The sequence below is a fragment of the Onychostoma macrolepis genome, chromosome 18, assembly GCF_012432095.1.
Source record: "Onychostoma macrolepis isolate SWU-2019 chromosome 18, ASM1243209v1, whole genome shotgun sequence".
Lineage (NCBI taxonomy): Eukaryota > Metazoa > Chordata > Actinopteri > Cypriniformes > Cyprinidae > Onychostoma > Onychostoma macrolepis.
In genome coordinates, this window is record NC_081172.1 from 1065001 (window position 1) to 1081998 (window position 16998).

The window sequence follows — 16998 nt, forward strand, 5'->3', positions numbered from 1 at the left end:
GTTCCTCAGCTGGACTCGGTCTCCGAGCAGCAGAAGAAGAAGAGTAAGGAGGAGGTGGTGGACATCGACGACCCGGAGACGCGCCGCTTCCCGTACCCCTTCAACGAGCTGCTGGTGTGGGCCGTGCTGATGAAGCGGCAGAAGATGTCTCTGTTCTTCTGGCAGCACGGCGAGGAGTCCATGGCCAAAGCGCTGGTGGCCTGCAAGCTGCTGCGCTCCATGGGATACGAGGCCAAGAAGAGCGACGTGGTGGATGACACCTCCGAGGAGCTGAAGGAGTATTCCAAGTGAGTCTCCGTCACTCTCCTTTATTTCTAAAGCGCTTTATACAAAACAGATTGTTTCAAAGCAGCTTCACCGAGATAAACAAGAAAATAATTGATGCAAACTCGTTGTTCAGCTCCAGTCAGTTCAGTGTTGATTCTGTTCAGTTCAGATATGGTTCGAGGTGTGATGCCAAAAGAAATAACAATTATGTTTGTATTTTATAGTGCTGTCAAACGATTAATCGTGATTAATCGCATCCAAAGTAAAAGTTTTTGTTTACATAATATGTGTGTGTGTACGGTGCGTATTTATTATGTGTGTATGTATAAATAAAAACACTTCCGTGCATATATTTAAGAAAAATTGTTTATATATTAAAAATATTTATATATAAAATAAATTATATGAATATGTACAAGTAAATACATGTAAATATTTTCAAAACATATATTATATGTGTGTGTTTTTATTTATATGTGTATATATAAATAATAAATATGCACAGAACATATATTATGTAAACAAAAACTTTTATTTTGGATGCGATTAATCGTTTGACAGCACTAGTATTTTGCAAATGTTTTATCCGTAGGCAGCGGTGTAGTTTGCGGGGGGGATAACCCCCAATAACCAAAACTAGCAAGTATAACCCCCGATATGTATACCAGGGTTAATGGAAACCTGGAATCAGGCTATTAATTAATTATAAGTCGCGCCTTCAGCGCTGTTATTCGCACTAACTTCACTTACAAACCGAACGGACCAGTTATCGCAGGGTTCCCACGGGTCATGGAATTTCTGGAATATCATGTAATTTTGAAAGGTCTGTTCCAGACATTGAAAGTCAGGGAATTTTACTTTTACTTTTCTTTTTTTGTCCAATTCATGGAATATCAGGGATTTTCCATTTATCAAAATGTAATTTTTCTAAACCGTAATTTTATTTTATTTTTTTTATCGCTCTGTTTCACGAGTTTTGCCTGTTGTTATGGAATATAACAATATAATGTAAATATATAATGTTTGATTAATATAATAATATTATATAATAAAACATAATAATAAGGAATATTAGCCTGCTGTCACTTTTAAGAGCCGCACGGATCCAATTTACTGTTACACATGCATTTTCATTCTCAACCCTTTACGTTCATTTATTACATAATAAACGAGGGTTTGCATGAATAATCACTAAGCACCGCATTTTGACACATTTTTGCGTGTTTTTGACCGTTTAGGCACGCACCTTGAGCTAAAAGATGACTTTACATCTCCATTTTCTGTTCCGTCTGCACAGAACAGCGCAAGTTCTCTTTCGCTTTTAAAAACATGAATCTAATACACTTAAATAAATCAAGCACGTCCTATTTTGCAAAAGTCACGTTACATTGTTTTACTGATTTTCACGTGAAATTGGGCTTTGTGGAGGAACGAAAGCGCAGCGCTGGAAAGGGAGCGGCATATGGCGCATTAATCGTTTTATCTCAATTGTGTTTTCATATTCGTTGGAGGCCAAAATCGAAATTGTATTTCGATTAATTGCACAGCCCTAGCTGTAGTAATAAATCTTTAAAGAATATTGAGAATTTCAGTGCTTAAATTTACATTTATGCATTTAGCAGACACTAGGGCTGAATGATTTGGCAAAAAATGTAAACCTCGATTTATTATTATTTTTATAAATTTTTTTATTTTATCAGAACGTTTTACTTTTTTTTTTTTTTTTTTTTTTAACTAGTCAACTTGAAAATGTAACTACAACATGATTCAAGTAACTTTTTCTTTATTAATCCTCTAAGTTAAAAAAATATTCTATTCCAAGTGCTCCACACATGAAGTTTAACAAGTCACTTGTTAGAAAAAATGCATGTTGTACAAACTTGTCTTCAGAAATGAGGAAAATGCTTAAAAAAATTCTCAAAATTCAAGGTAATTCAAAATGACTGAAGGTATAACTCCAGTAGACTATTTATTAACTATAAATGTTCTGTAAAAACAATGAACAGCAGCTTTCAGTCAAAAGCGGCACCTAGTGGCAAAGAATGAATTTACATGTTCATTCAGACCAACAAGTGGGCGGTAATATGCTAATGTTTCATGTTGACGTCAAACGACTGGTTTTATTGTTTCAGAGTCGACTCTTTCTTTTGAGAGACAATAACTTTATACACGGTGCACTTTCAGATTTAAGACTTTGCAGCATGAAAGATCATCTTCAAAAAGCCATAATAGGGGCACTTTAAATTCGAATTAATCAATAAAATCTGAAAAATCACCCAGCCCTAGCAGACACTTATCCAAAGTGACTTATAAAAGAGGAGGAACAAAGCATTAAAAAGCCCAACAATAAACGAGTAGAACTGCTTGTGTTCAGTGTCAGAGTGAGTCTGAAGCCGTGTGAGTGTTTTCTGAGCGTGTTCGTGTCTGTGCTCAGTGAGTTCAGCACGCTGGCGGTGGATCTGCTGGAGCAGTCGTTCAGGCAAGACGAGACGATGGCCATGAAGCTGCTGACGTACGAGCTGAAGAACTGGAGCAACTCCACCTGTCTGAAGCTGGCCGTGTCGTCGCGCCTCCGGCCGTTCGTGGCTCACACCTGCACACAGATGCTGCTGTCCGACATGTGGATGGGTCGCCTGAACATGCGCAAGAACTCCTGGTACAAGGTAGGGCTGGGCCGTATATCAATATATGTGACCTTGGACCGCAAAACCAGTCATAAGGGTTGCTTTTTTTTAGATTTATGCATCATCGAAAATAAGCTTTCCATTGATGTATGGTTTGTTAGGATCGCACAATATTTGAGATGCAACTATTTGAAAATCTGGAATCTGAGGGAGCAAAAAATCTAAATATTGAGAAAATCGCCTTTAAAGTTCTTAGCAATGCATATTACTAATCAAAATGAAGTTTTGATATATTTACGGTAGGAAATTGACTAAATATCTTCATGGAACATGATCTTTACTTAATATCCTAATGATTTTTGGCATAAAAGAAAAATCTATAATTTTGACCCATACAATGTATTGTTGGCAGTGTTGGGTAAGTTACTCTAAAAAAGTAATTAATTACTAGTTACTAATTACATCTTCAACAGTGTAATTAGATTACTGTACAAATTACTCTCTCCAAAAAGTATTTAATTACTTATTACTAATTACTTTCTAAATCCTATATCAACCTCGACAAGTTAATGATACAAGGATAGACATGAAACCTCTTTTTTTATTCTTTCAAGTAATTACATAAATTATTCTGGTCACACTGTAAATTAGGGTCCAATACTAACTATTAACTATGCCTCAATATACTCCTAATTACCGCTTATCAATACTTAGTAAAGTAGTTGTAAAGTTTAAGAATTGGGTAGGATTAAGGATTTAGAATAAGGTCTTGCAGAATAAGACATTAATGTGCTTTTTAAGTAATAATAAACAGCCAATATGCCAGTAATATTCATGCTAATAACCAACTAAAGTTAATAGTGAGAATTAGACACTAAAGTGTTACCAATATTTTTATTAACTCACCAAAGTATTTAAAGTGAGAAGGGTACATAAAAAGCATGCATTTTAAGGTTAGACTTTAAATTTATCCACTATAAATGTTCTATACACAGTATTAAGTTGAATTACATAAGAAGTGACTGTAATTAAATTACAGAAAAAATGAGTAATCCCTTACTTTACTTTTTCAAGGGAAACGTCGCTAGGGCTTAGAAAAGTCTACTCGCTAGGGCTGTGCAATTACGATTTCAACCTTCTACGATTATGAAAATACAATAATCAAGAGAGGACTATTATTGTGCTCCTTTCCTTTCGCTCCTCCATAAAAGCTCAAACTTAACGTGCAAATCAGTAAAATCATGTAACATGATTTGCGAAAATGCGACGTGCTTGTTTTTATTAATGTTTATTAGATTTGTTCGTAAACAGTTGATAATAGAAATATGTGTGTTAAATTGTATTGGATCCATGCAGCTCTTAAAGCAACAACGGGTAATATTCCTTCTGCCATCTGTAATATTAATCAAACAACAAAAGACAATGAGGAAATCACTCACTGCTCTTGACTGTTTCTTATTAAAGCTACAAAAGTCCTTCAAAGCAAGCTTAATTCTCACAGTGGTGACTGTTGTTTTATTTTACGAGCCTTCTTCATGAATCTCCGCTAAACTTCACAGACTTCAGTGAACGAGTGCGCCGCATGCAAGTGCGCTAAACAGACGGAACGCAATTAAATAGAAGCGCAATAATTCTGACTAAAATATAGCCTATATTTCACTGAAATATTTGTAGTTGGACTATAAATGTGACGTGACGCTGCAGCACAGGTATATTTGTAGCAATAGCCAACAATACATTGTATGGGTCAAAATTATAAATTTTTCTTTTATGCCAAAAATCATTAGGATATTAAGATCATGTTCCATGAAGATATTTTGTAAATTTCCTACCGTAAATATCAAATCTTAATTTTTGATTAGTGATATGCATTGCTAAGAACTTCATTTGAACAACTTTAAAGGTGATTTTCTCAATGTTTAGATTTTTTTGCACCCTCAGATTCCAGATTTTCAAATAGTTGCATCTCAGCCAAATATTGTCCGATCCTAACAAACCATACATCAATGGAAAGATTATTTATACAGTATTTAATCTCAATTTAACACTTATGACCGGTTTTGTGGTCCAGGGTCACATATGTAGAATTTTAAACCTACAAGTACATTTTTGAAGTGTATTTTGAACTGATGGCACTAACAGTAAAGTGATTGTAATGGGGTAATCAGAATAGACTAACACAATAGGTCTGTGCTTTTGTTCTGGTTTCTTTTCATTTTTAGTTTAGTGAATTTAACTTCTGCTTTAAAAGTTTTGTTTTTAGATTGCAATGTTAGAATGAAATGTAATTTTGATAATATATAGGCTTACATGATTTACACTTAAATTTTTTTTTTTAATAGCCTTTGTATGTATTGTTTTGGTGGATGACAACATTGGGCGGTATGTCAAATAAATATATATATATATATATATATATATATATATATATTAAATACAGATGTTTTTAAAATCCAAATACAAAAATGAAAACTCAAGAGATATATACCATATCTCACAAATTGGCCAAAAAATACAGAGATATGAATTTTTGCCCATATCGCCCAAGTCACTGTTATTTATATAACGCTTTTTACAATGCAGATTGTGTCAAAGCAGCTTTACAGTATTAAACAGGGAAATAGTGTTCGGTTCTCCTCTGGCCAGACGAAACCAGCAGTTTAATTCTAGGCTGCAGCAGAGTCAGATTGTGCAGAGGACTCATCTGTACAAGGCAGATCGACTGACTGATGCGTGTGTGTTTGCAGGTGATCCTGAGCATCCTGGTTCCTCCTGCCATCCTCCTGCTGGAGTACAAGACCAAAGCAGAGATGTCCCACATTCCCCAGTCGCAAGACGCCCATCAGAGCATGGAGGACAGCGAGCACAACCTGCAGAAGCCTGACGACATCCCCATGGTACGGATGAAGCATTAAACACGCCTGAAGTGTGCTAACGTGCCTCTGCCGGCATTCTGTTCGCTGATGCTCAGAAACGGTCAATCTTTACATGAGCGTGTGTTTTCTCATTGCACAATCGCGCTGGCACAGATTGACAGAGCTGCTCTGATCTCTGTGTTTCTGTCAGGATGTGTTTAAGGAAGCCCGTCCCAATGAGAACGCGGATGTGAAGAATGAAACGGAGGTGCATGTGCGTTCCCGCCGTTTACCCATCACACGCAAGTTCTACGCCTTTTACCATGCGCCTATCGTCAAGTTCTGGTTCAACACGGTACGTAAGGTTCCTTTCTCACGCTGCGTGAGTGTGTGTGTGTGAACACTTGAAGTGTTCTGGGTCGTTGTTCCCATGCGATAGTATCAGAGACACTCGTTCCTGCATAAACCTGCTGTGTTACACACAGATAAACATCACAGAATTAGTGGAAGGTTCACGAGTGACATTTCAACCAGACCCGAGTGTGTGTGTGTGTGTGTGTGTGTGTGTGCGCTGCAGCGGTTGATCATTCATCTGTTGTGTCTAATGTAAGCTGAAGGGTTTGAGGTGAATGTGTTGATGAAACATTAAAGATTGTCAGAAAAGAGAATAATGATTGTTTTGTGTGTGTGTGATCTGAATAAATGCCATTCTTTGATCTTTGAAAATTTATTTACTTATTTTTTTGAGCAACTGTGCAATCGCACCAGACGCAGAAAATAAAAAAATCATTAAAAAAAAACTTACTGTATAAAGCAGAATTTCTCAGAATCTGGCATGAATGCATCAAAAGAAGGGCTTTTTCACACTGGAACTCAAAGCTCTTCACTACAAAACCTATGATGAAATGAAGGCAGAAATATATTATGATTGAATAGTAAAAAGTACTTAAAGTAATAAGAATTTACCCGTTATTTATTCAATTTAATTTTTTATATAGAAAATCTATCAAGAGATTTATTTAATCTGTTTGCACAGTAAATCTCTATTGTGCACCTCTTTATTTGATTACATTTTAAAATGAGGTTGTTACAGTTTTATAAATTTAATTTGATTACCACCTTCTTTTTTGATAAATTTGTATTAAATCATAAAAAAAAACAACCCAGAAAAAGACAATTTCAGAAAAAATGTATTTTATAGACACCTGATTAAATGCTGTGTGATGGAGTGTTTACTGTCTGTCTTATTCTTGATTGTGATTGGTCACTGCTCTAATATTAGCGTCTAATGACTGTAGGCCGTATATTTGAGGCCTTCAGTGTGACTTGACTGAACCTCGTGTGTGTGTGTGTGATTGAGGAGATCTGAGCTCTTTTAGAGAGATGTCATCTGTGTGTTTTGTGTGTTCTAGCTCTTTTATATCGGCTTCCTGATGCTGTATTCATACGTGGTGTTGGTGAAAATGGAGCTGTTTCCGTCTCCTCAGGAATGGGTCGTCATTCTTTACATCTTCACTCTGGCGGTGGAGAAGATCCGAGAGGTTAGTTTCTGTGTGTGTGTTTAGATGTTTTAACGAGGTATGTCAGAAATGTTTAATTATTTGAGCAGCATTCGTTACAATCCAGCTGAGCGTTTAACCCTGCTGTCTGATGATTGACTCGCCGCTCGGACAGACGTGACGCATAAACACACGCTCTGCAGGTAGTCATTACATTCACGTTTCCAGCTGAGTTTGAGCGTTTAGATGTGAAAAACACGCACTAAGGTAAGTTTCCAGTCATTAATCAGAGCGCACGGTGTGAAAGAGTCACTTTCTGTCCTGAAACACAGAGCGAGTCACATGACAAGACTTCACAATCACTTATACAGTCACTGTAGTTTGTCATTTTTAACATTTTATTTTGTAATTTTGCATTTATTTTCATTTTGTTTTACTGGTAGTGGTCTCAATACCAATGATAAATTATATAATTTTTTTATTTATTTTTTTTTTACTTTTTATAGTAATGATTAAATATTTTTAGAATTAGGCAACAAATATTATTTGTCTCCCTGCAGCACAAAAGCAGTCATAAGCAGCACAGCTATATTTGTAGCAATAGCCAGCAATACATTGTATGGCTCAAAATTATACATTTTTCTTTTATGCCAAAAATCATTAGGATATTAAGTAAAGATCATGTTCCATAAAGATATTTTGTAAATTTCCTACCGTAAATATATCAAAACTTCATTTTTTGATTAGTAATAAGCATTGCTGAGAACTTCAATTGAACAACTTTAAAGGTGATTTTCTCAATATTTAGATTTTTTTTTTTTTTTTTGCAGACAAATCAATTGATAGCTTATTTATTCTGCTATTATTTCAGAAATCTCAATTTCATAAAATTGACCCTTACGACAGGTTTTGTAGTCCAGGGTCACATTTCTTTGATCTTTTATTTTTTTATTTTATAAATATAGGTTTTATATTTTATGTATCCAACAATAAGAGCAAGCCAATGCACCACTGCTAGAGAAAAATAATAATTTCTTTATTTCATTTTTAGCATTTTATATATTTAAATTTTATTGACATTGATGGTCAGAATTGTAAATTTTCTTTATTCAATCTTCTTTAATTGCAACATTTTATATGCATAATTAGTGAAAAATAGTTTGTTCTGTTACAAATAATAAAGCTGTGTAAAGAGTTCTGTGGTCATGTGACTGAAGCCAGGGTCAAGAGGTCACACAGGTGTGTTTTGTGGTGATGTGTCATCATCACTACCTTTGTGTTTCCTCTCTAGATGTTCATGTCTGAAGGAGGCAAAATCAGTCAGAAGATTAAAGTCTGGTTCAGCGACTACTTCAACGTTTCTGATTTTCTGGCGCTCCTGATGTTCTTCGTGGGCTTCGGCCTGCGCTTCGGCACGGGGAACGTGTTTATCGCGGGCCGGATCGTTTACTGTCTGAACATTATCTTCTGGTATGTGCGTCTGCTGGATATCCTGGCTGTCAATCAGCAGGCCGGGCCGTACGTCATGATGATCGGGAAGATGGTGAGAGAACAGCCATTCAGTCGTGTATCTGAGCCTCTCATATCCTCTGGTGTTGATCACTCTCTGATAGGCATGTAACGATATCAAAATCTCAAGATATGATATTATTGCGATTTTTTTTTTTTTTTTTTTTTTTAAGAAAAGAAAAAAAAACATGAATTGGGAAAAATTTTAATTTAGTTAAAAAACAAAAAAAACTTCTTTTTAAAAAATATACATATAGAAATATTATTGCAATTTAAAATAAGTTTTCTGTTTTAATATACCTTAAAATATAATTTATTTCTGTGATCAAAGCTGTATTTTCAGCATCATTACTCCAGTCTTCAGCGTCACATGATCTTCAGAAATCAGTGTAATATGCTGATTTATTAGGAGTGTTGTGCTGCTTCATATTGTTTTGGGGACCCTGTGCCTTTGAAGGGGCTTCATCCATTAAAATTTTGTACATTTTAAAGATACCTTTTTTTTATCTAATGCTATTTAAGAGTTCAAAATTAAGTCAGTGAGCTGAACCTGAACTTTAAAGGGTATTCAACCCTATTTTTATTTGTGGGATACTGTCTCAGTCTAAATTACACTCACACTGGTGTCTTAGGAGGCCGAACAAATCAGAATAGAATAGTAATAATAACAATAATGACAGCAGAAGCAATTGCACTGTAAAATAGATGAAAATTAATATTTTGCTATCGTGATATGACGATATTGACCGTTTCATCCCTGCTCTCTGATCGTCCGCAGGTGGCCAACATGTTCTACATCGTGGTCATTATGGCCGTCGTGCTGCTGAGTTTTGGGGTTCCTCGTAAAGCCATTCTTTACCCAAACGAGGATCCTTCGTGGACTTTGGCGAAAGATGTGGTGTTCCAGCCGTACTGGATGATGTACGGTGAAGTTTACGCGTACGAGATTGACGGTAAACTCCTGGAGACTCGCACACAGAGCACCGAACCCTTCACCACATGATCACATCTGCATTATCAAATTAAGTAGTAGTTCATAGCAAAGCACGCTTCAGAAGAAGTTGGTGTAACTAGCGTTAACTCTCTCCTGCAGCGAGTCTCACAAAACCTGTCCAGCTCACACGCACTAACACACAAAATCCAGCCCGATTATTTAGTTTTTGCTCCATAACATTTGCACACTATCAATCAAACACTTTTAAAACCCTCAAATTCTCACTCCAGTATGAAAAAAAATGATGTAAAAAGCATTCCTACATCAGATGCTTGTTGCACTGCCTTTAAAATCTTTGATTTCAGTCATGAGACTTTGATCTGTTTTCATCTTTGTTTTCATCATTCATCAATGTTTTCATCATTACATGAAAACAATGAAATTAAAATTATGTAAATACAGTATACAGCTATGTAAATAAAAATATGCATATGTAATGTAATATGCACAAATCTGTACATAAATCTTCTGTTTCAGATTTATACCACATTATTATTATTACTATTTATTTATTAAAAAATATTTCTTTAGTCTAGCTTTATTTAATTTTTCTTTTCTGTTCTCATATAGATGCATGTATGTGTACTAAGAGCTCCTAAAATCACTACAAATTCTGTTTGCACACACTTGGCGTATAAAGCTGATTCTGATTCTGAAAAATGTTTATAAAAATAAGCTTCTTTTTCTTTATGAATATTTCACAGCCAACTCTTGAGAAAAATTCTGATGATTTTCAAAAAAGGCCTAATATTACTTAATTTGATGATGCCGAGTTCAGAAATGTCCATACTAATGTTCCATCATATACAATTTTTTTTCACAAAAATGCACTTATAATAACAAAAGCAGTCAAATGTCAAAAGTTTGGTTTTTATTGACAAAAAGAAGTCTTCAAAATCTATCATTTAACTTCAGTGTGCAAATGAGTGGAAAAATTTGTTCAAATACTTTGTGAATATTCGTTTTCGATTTGAATTCGTTCATTTAAAAGTACACACAAGCTTTCTATAGACACATTTCTCATTTCTCTGTGTCAAATATTCGCTGAGTTTGTGACGCGTAGAAAGTTGCTCACGGAGACCTAGACGGCAGAAAGTGCACCCTGTTTGTTTTGTTTGTTTTACAAAAGCACAATGTTTTGTTGTTGTTGTCAGTGTACACAAATAAAAGCAGGCCCTTTTTAGATTCGATTGATTTTAGTCTTATCTGTATCTGAGTATTTAAGGCTTCTCTGTGAATCAGGAAAAACTGAAAGTGAACGCATCGGCGCGCAGAGGGTTAAAGACGCTGCATTCAATTATCTATAGACTGTAAAATTAGATTTGAAATTCAATATTGATTTTAGAACTGTTGAAATTATTTACTGTATGTGATGCAAGTACTTTATAAGTAACTGTAATTAAATTACCTAAAAATAAACAGTAATCCCTTACTTTACTTTTTCAGTGGATAAGTAATTTAATTACAGTAACGCGTTGCACCCAACACTGGTTGGCAGTGTGTGTGAACTTGAGCAACACCCTAGCAACCACCCCGGTTACCCTAGCAACCTATCTATCTATCTGTCTGTCTATCTATCTTTTAAAGCTTTTCAAAGTACTTAACTTTAACTTCAAAAGTTATATCTGGTGTCTGAATAGTTTTTGGTTTGACTGTGTGTGTGTGTGTGTGTGTGTTGGCAGTGTGTGCGAACTCGAGTGAGGATCACGCTAAGGCGCTGTGTGCGACGGGTGTGTGGTTGACGCCGCTGCTGCAGGCCGTCTATCTGTTTGTCCAGTATATTCTCATGGTGAACCTGCTCATCGCCTTCTTCAAGTGAGTGACCCGTACCGCTTTACACTGTGTCTGTGGTGCTGGTCAGCGTAACTGACCGTGCCGTTTCTCCATAGTAGTGAAACATATTTTATTGGACTGTCCAACTTTTAATACATGTAGAAAACTCTTTTATGAAGTGAACTCACTTAAAGAGTTTAGTATAATTTTGCCAGTAAAAGTTTTAGAATTTGATTCATATGTTAGTGTTAAAAATCTTGTGTAATATAACGTGTTTGTTGTTTGCTGGATTTTATTGCATTTGTTATACTTGAATTTTTTTAATTGTTTTTGCCGTGAAAATCGCCTAAGAGGCTGACATGGCATTTGTGTTAATTTTGTCAGCTATTTTCAATTTTAGTCTTAGTCCCGTGTTAAATGTCCTTGTTAATTTTTATCATATTTAGTTAACTTTATCCTATAAAGTTTTAGTCGACTAAAAGTTTCATCATTTCAGTCTAGTTTTAGTCAAAAAGTATTTTAGTATAGCTTTAGTCTCGTTTTTTTCCGTAAACGAAATTGCATGTTGATATAGTCATGTTATCGTTTATTGACCTTATTGTCGTCTCGTCTTAGTCATGGGAAAAAAGCTGGTCAATGAACATTTTTCGTTATGCAACCCGAATTCCGGAAATGTTGGGACGTTTTTTAAATTTGAATAAAATTAAAACTAAAAGAATTTCAAATCACATGAGCCAATATTTTATTCACAATAGAACTTCGATAACATAAATGTTTAAACTTAGAAGTTTTACAATTTTATGCACAAAATGAGCTCATTTCTAATTTGATGCCTGCTACAGGTCCCAGAATAGTTGGGACGGGGGCATGTTTACTATGGTGTAGCATCTCCTCTTCTTTTCAAAACAGTTTGAAGACATCTGCGCATCGAGGTTATGAGGTTCTGGAGTTTTGGTGTTGGAATTTGGTCCCATGCTTGCCTGATATAGGTTTCTAGCTGCTGAAGAGTTCGTGGTCGTCTTTGACGTATTTTTCGTTTAATGATGCTCCAAATGTTGTCTATAGGTGAAAGATCTGGACTGCAGGCTAATTCAGCACCCGGACTCTTCTACTACGAAGCCGTGCTGTTGTAATAGCTGCAGTATGTGGTTTTGCATTGTCCTGCTGAAATACACGTCATCCGGAGGGGAGCATATGTTGCTCTAAAACCTTTATATACTTTTCAGCATTCATAGTGCCTTCCAAAACACGCAAGCTGCCCATACCGTATGCACTTATGCACCCCCATACCATCAGAGATGCTGGCTTTTGACCTGAACGCTGAAAGGTCTCCCTCCTCTTTAGCCCGGAGGACACGGCGTCCGTCATTTCCAACAAGAATATCAAATTTGGACTCCCTTTTTGTTGTTTTTAAAGCATTCCACAATCTTTTTACGCACTCTTTCACAGATTGGAGAGCCTCTGCTCATCTTTACTTCTGAGAGACTCTGCCTCTCTAAGACATCCCTTTTATGTTACAGACTTGATCTCAATTAACTTAATTAGTTGCTAGATGTTCTCCCAGCTGAATCTTTTCAAAATGTTTTGCTTTTTCAGCCCTTTGTTGCCTCCGTGCCAACTTTTTTGAGACCTGTAGCAGGCATCAAGTTTGAAATGAGCTCATTTAGTGGATAAAAGTGTAATATTTCTCCGTTTAAACATTTATGTTCTCTATGTTGTATTGTGAATAAAATATTGGCTCATGTGATTTGAAAGTCTTTTCATTTTATTCAAATTTAAAAAATGTCCCATTTCCGGAATTCGGGTTGTAGTTTTCGTTAACGAAATTAACACTACATGGCATTAAATGAATACATGCTACTACTCTCCGCAGTAACGTCTACATGCAGGTGAAGTCCATATCCAACCTGGTGTGGAAATACCAGCGTTACCACTTCATCATGGCGTACCACGACAAGCCCATCCTTCCGCCGCCGCTGATTCTGCTCAGCCACGTGGCGTCTGTGCTGTCGTCCATCTGCAGGAAGAGGAAGAAGGACAGCAGCGCCTACGGACCAAGTAATGCACCTCTCCGCTCGCGCAGACGCTTCTGCTCTGCTCTGTCAGCGCTTTGACTGTCCTGCTGTTTTTCAGAGCTCTTCCTGACCGAGGAGGACCAGAAGAAGCTGCACGATTTCGAGGAGCAGTGTGTGGAGACGTACTTCCATGAGAAAGATGATCAGTTTCACTCGGGGAGCGAAGAGAGAATCAGACTCACATCCGACAGGTAAGAACGATGTGATGAACGACATGCTCATGCATCTGGGTCCAGAATAGGGTTGTGCTGATAGACGATAGTATGATGTATCGACGATTGTCAGAGATTATTATTATGAGGCTAGTAATACAATCTAATTAATATCAGGACTTATTTGTTCCATTTATAAATCCAAAAGAACTGTCTCTCCAAGACGCTTCAAGAAAGCCACCTGCGAAGCTCCTGAGGAACTCTGCTCAAGAGGACAAAACCTGCTTTAAACACAAAGGATGCTCACAACAAATGTTGATTTCATTTAGTTCATAGAAGTTAATTGATTAAAAAAAAAATATATATATATATATTTTTGACAGCATTTTTACACAAGTGCCTAAAACTTTTAACAGCACTTTGCAGGTAGCTTTCTTGAAGCGTCAGTTCTTCTGGATTTAGTCTCAGTTTGTTCTGTTTCTTCATGTCACTCCAGACAGACTGATGATGATCAGATCAGATCTCAAAAATCTCACTGGATTATTACAATTAATGGCAAAATGAATGTTTGGAAATGTAAACTGATATTTCCTGCTGACACACTACAGTAAAAGATAGAAATAACTGACTTGAAACCATTTTTTAGCTGCTGAAGATACTAGTGTTTTAATAATTTTGGCCACCGCTGTACTTTCTGTAAAGCTGCTTTGAAACAATATGATTTGTGAATGTAGGGCTGCACGATAAATCACATGCGATAGTCATGCACATCACGTCAGTAAAGCCGGTTCTGTAATCAGTAGTAAATCTCCATGCTTTCATGTCGATTAGCATTGCATTATTATATACTTTATTATAATAATAAGAACTAAGATAAACCATATTTTGTCATAGTCGTGTGTTTATTAGTCACGTTGAATTAAAGCAGTTAAATCTTCTGTTTATTCATCTGCAGCGATAGGGATTTCCTTGCTTTCTTCTGCGAGGCGTATTTGGAGTTTCTCTGGCCTTCGGATGGAGATTTACTACTGATCACAGAACCGTGCTTCACTGACAATCACAGCTTTTGGCTAATAACGATTGTGATTTCATTTCGATTTATCGTGCAGCCTTAGTGAAAAGTGCTATACAAATGAGAATTGAATTGAATTTTGTTTAACTCTATCCCCGCCAGCGTTTTTGAAAAAAAGTTACCAGGCACCGCCAGCGTTTTTGCTGATTTTCAGCAAAATTTCATGGCGCCCAGAATATTTTGTTGTATGCATATCTGAACATGCAATATATCAAAATAAAGATCAGACCCTTTACTTTAAAACTAAAAAAATCCGTTTTATTCTAGCTTCAAGCATTGCTTTTTTTTTTATCAACACTTGAATGAAGGTAGGTTTCATAAAAAAAAAAGTAACATTTTGAGCAAAAAGCTGAGAAAATAGCATTTTTATCAAATACTACATCTGGATCATATTGAGAAATATTATCAAAGCAAAGATGCAGTAGATGGCTTCCATCAGTATCCCAAAGCTTTAACACTTTCTGGATCCACATTTCACTCGGTAACATTAGGCAGTTTTCATTTATTTGCGGTTAGTGTTGTTGATCGCATTATTTTTCATTTGCATATGCTTACATCATGTAAAATTCCATGTTTGGCAGGGAAAGAGTTAACTGTTTGTTTGCTTTTTAGGGTGGAAACGATGTGTGTGCAGCTGAAGGAGGTCGGAAACAAGGTGAACTTCATCAAGCGCTCTTTGCACACGCTGGATTCTCAAATCGGACACCTGCAGGATCTATCAGCGCTCACCGTGGACACGTTAAAAGCGCTAACGGCGCAGCGAGCGTCCGAGGCTAGCAAAGTGCACAACCAGATCACGCGTGAACTTAGTGTCTCCAAGAATCTGGGGCCCGATGTCACGGGACACTCGAAGTCGAGCGCGCTGGTGCGGTGCAGCGTGGGATTCCTGCCTCCCACCGCCAGCATAGCGGAGTCTCTGTTTGGGGGCGGAGCCAAGGACCAAGCGCTGCAGGGGGCGGGGCTTCCTGTGAGCCCCGAGGTCGGATCGAGGTCGGATCCGGCCCCAGCCACGTTCTTCGTCAGCACGCCGTCGCAGCTCACCGACACGCACACGGAGCCGTCGCATTTCGCAGTGGAGTTTGGGGCCTTCGTGGGTGAGTATGAGGAGGAAGAGGAGGGTGTTTATGAGAGGCGTGATGGAGTCCCTCCAGTGGTGTTTGTGAGTGATCCTGAGCGTGAGGGATATGTCAATTACGCCTTCGCTGACGACGAAGACGACCCGCCCGAGAGAAACACACCCCTGCCTCTGGCCCCCTCCCTCGGGCCCCGGGGCCCCCAGCGCTTCCAGAGAGACGGCCGCTGCAGACGTGCTCTGAACAGACTCAGGCAGAGGAGCGGAGGTTTGGCTTCGGTCCACCGCTGGCCTAACGTGACCCTTGACCCTCACCCCATTCGCATGCCCCTGTGTGTTAGGGAGGGTGAGACGGGTGACCTCTGGCGGTGGTTTCATCTCAACCAGTTGCTCTTTACTAAATGTTCCTCGGGAGTGAATACAGTGTGTGTCCGGTAGATTAAACTAACCCGGGCTGGTGCTGGTTAAGGGATTGGTTAGTGACGGGTTGTTAAATCTCAAGTGTCTTCGGAGGGAAGCGTTTAACAGGGTGACTGTAATCCACTGATGAATGTGACTAAGGCTATGTTTACACTGCACAGATCCGATCTTTTGACCGCCTGTTTACATTCACTTTACACACGACTGGTATCCAATGGCTGCGTTTACTACCACCCAAAATAATTGTCTGCAGTGATCGCTTCACTATGCACATATGCACAATGGCTGTGCTATTAAAATTATTTATATGTGACCCTGGACCACAAAACCAGTCATGAGGGTCAGTTTTGTGAAATTGAGATTTATGCACCATCTGAATAAATAATCTTTCCATTGATGTATGGTTTGTTAGGATCGGACAATATTTGGCTGAGATGCAACTATTTGAAAATCTGAGGGTGCAAAAAATCTAAATATTGAGAAAATCACCTTTAAAGTTGTTCAAATGAAGTTCTTAGCAATGCATATCACTAATCAAAAATTAAGTTTTGATATATTTACGGTAGGAAATTTACAAAATATCTTCATGGAACATGATCTTTACTTAATATCCTAATGATTTTTGGCATAAAAGAAAAATGTATAATTTTGACCCGTACAATGTATTGTTGGCTATTGCTACAAAT

General features: G+C 37.3%; 1 protein-coding gene across 1 annotated transcript in view; it reads left to right on the forward strand.

The window, feature by feature from the left end:
• Nucleotides 1-16998, forward strand: part of trpm7 (transient receptor potential cation channel, subfamily M, member 7) — a 55238-nt gene that overhangs the window by 22762 nt on the left and 15478 nt on the right. The window contains 11 exon segments of the mRNA XM_058750694.1: nucleotides 10-287; nucleotides 2702-2930; nucleotides 5639-5788; nucleotides 5958-6101; nucleotides 7159-7287; nucleotides 8537-8788; nucleotides 9533-9707; nucleotides 11431-11563; nucleotides 13395-13579; nucleotides 13655-13787; nucleotides 15433-15914. Of these exon segments, the coding sequence (XP_058606677.1) occupies nucleotides 10-287; nucleotides 2702-2930; nucleotides 5639-5788; nucleotides 5958-6101; nucleotides 7159-7287; nucleotides 8537-8788; nucleotides 9533-9707; nucleotides 11431-11563; nucleotides 13395-13579; nucleotides 13655-13787; nucleotides 15433-15914 (2290 nt within the window).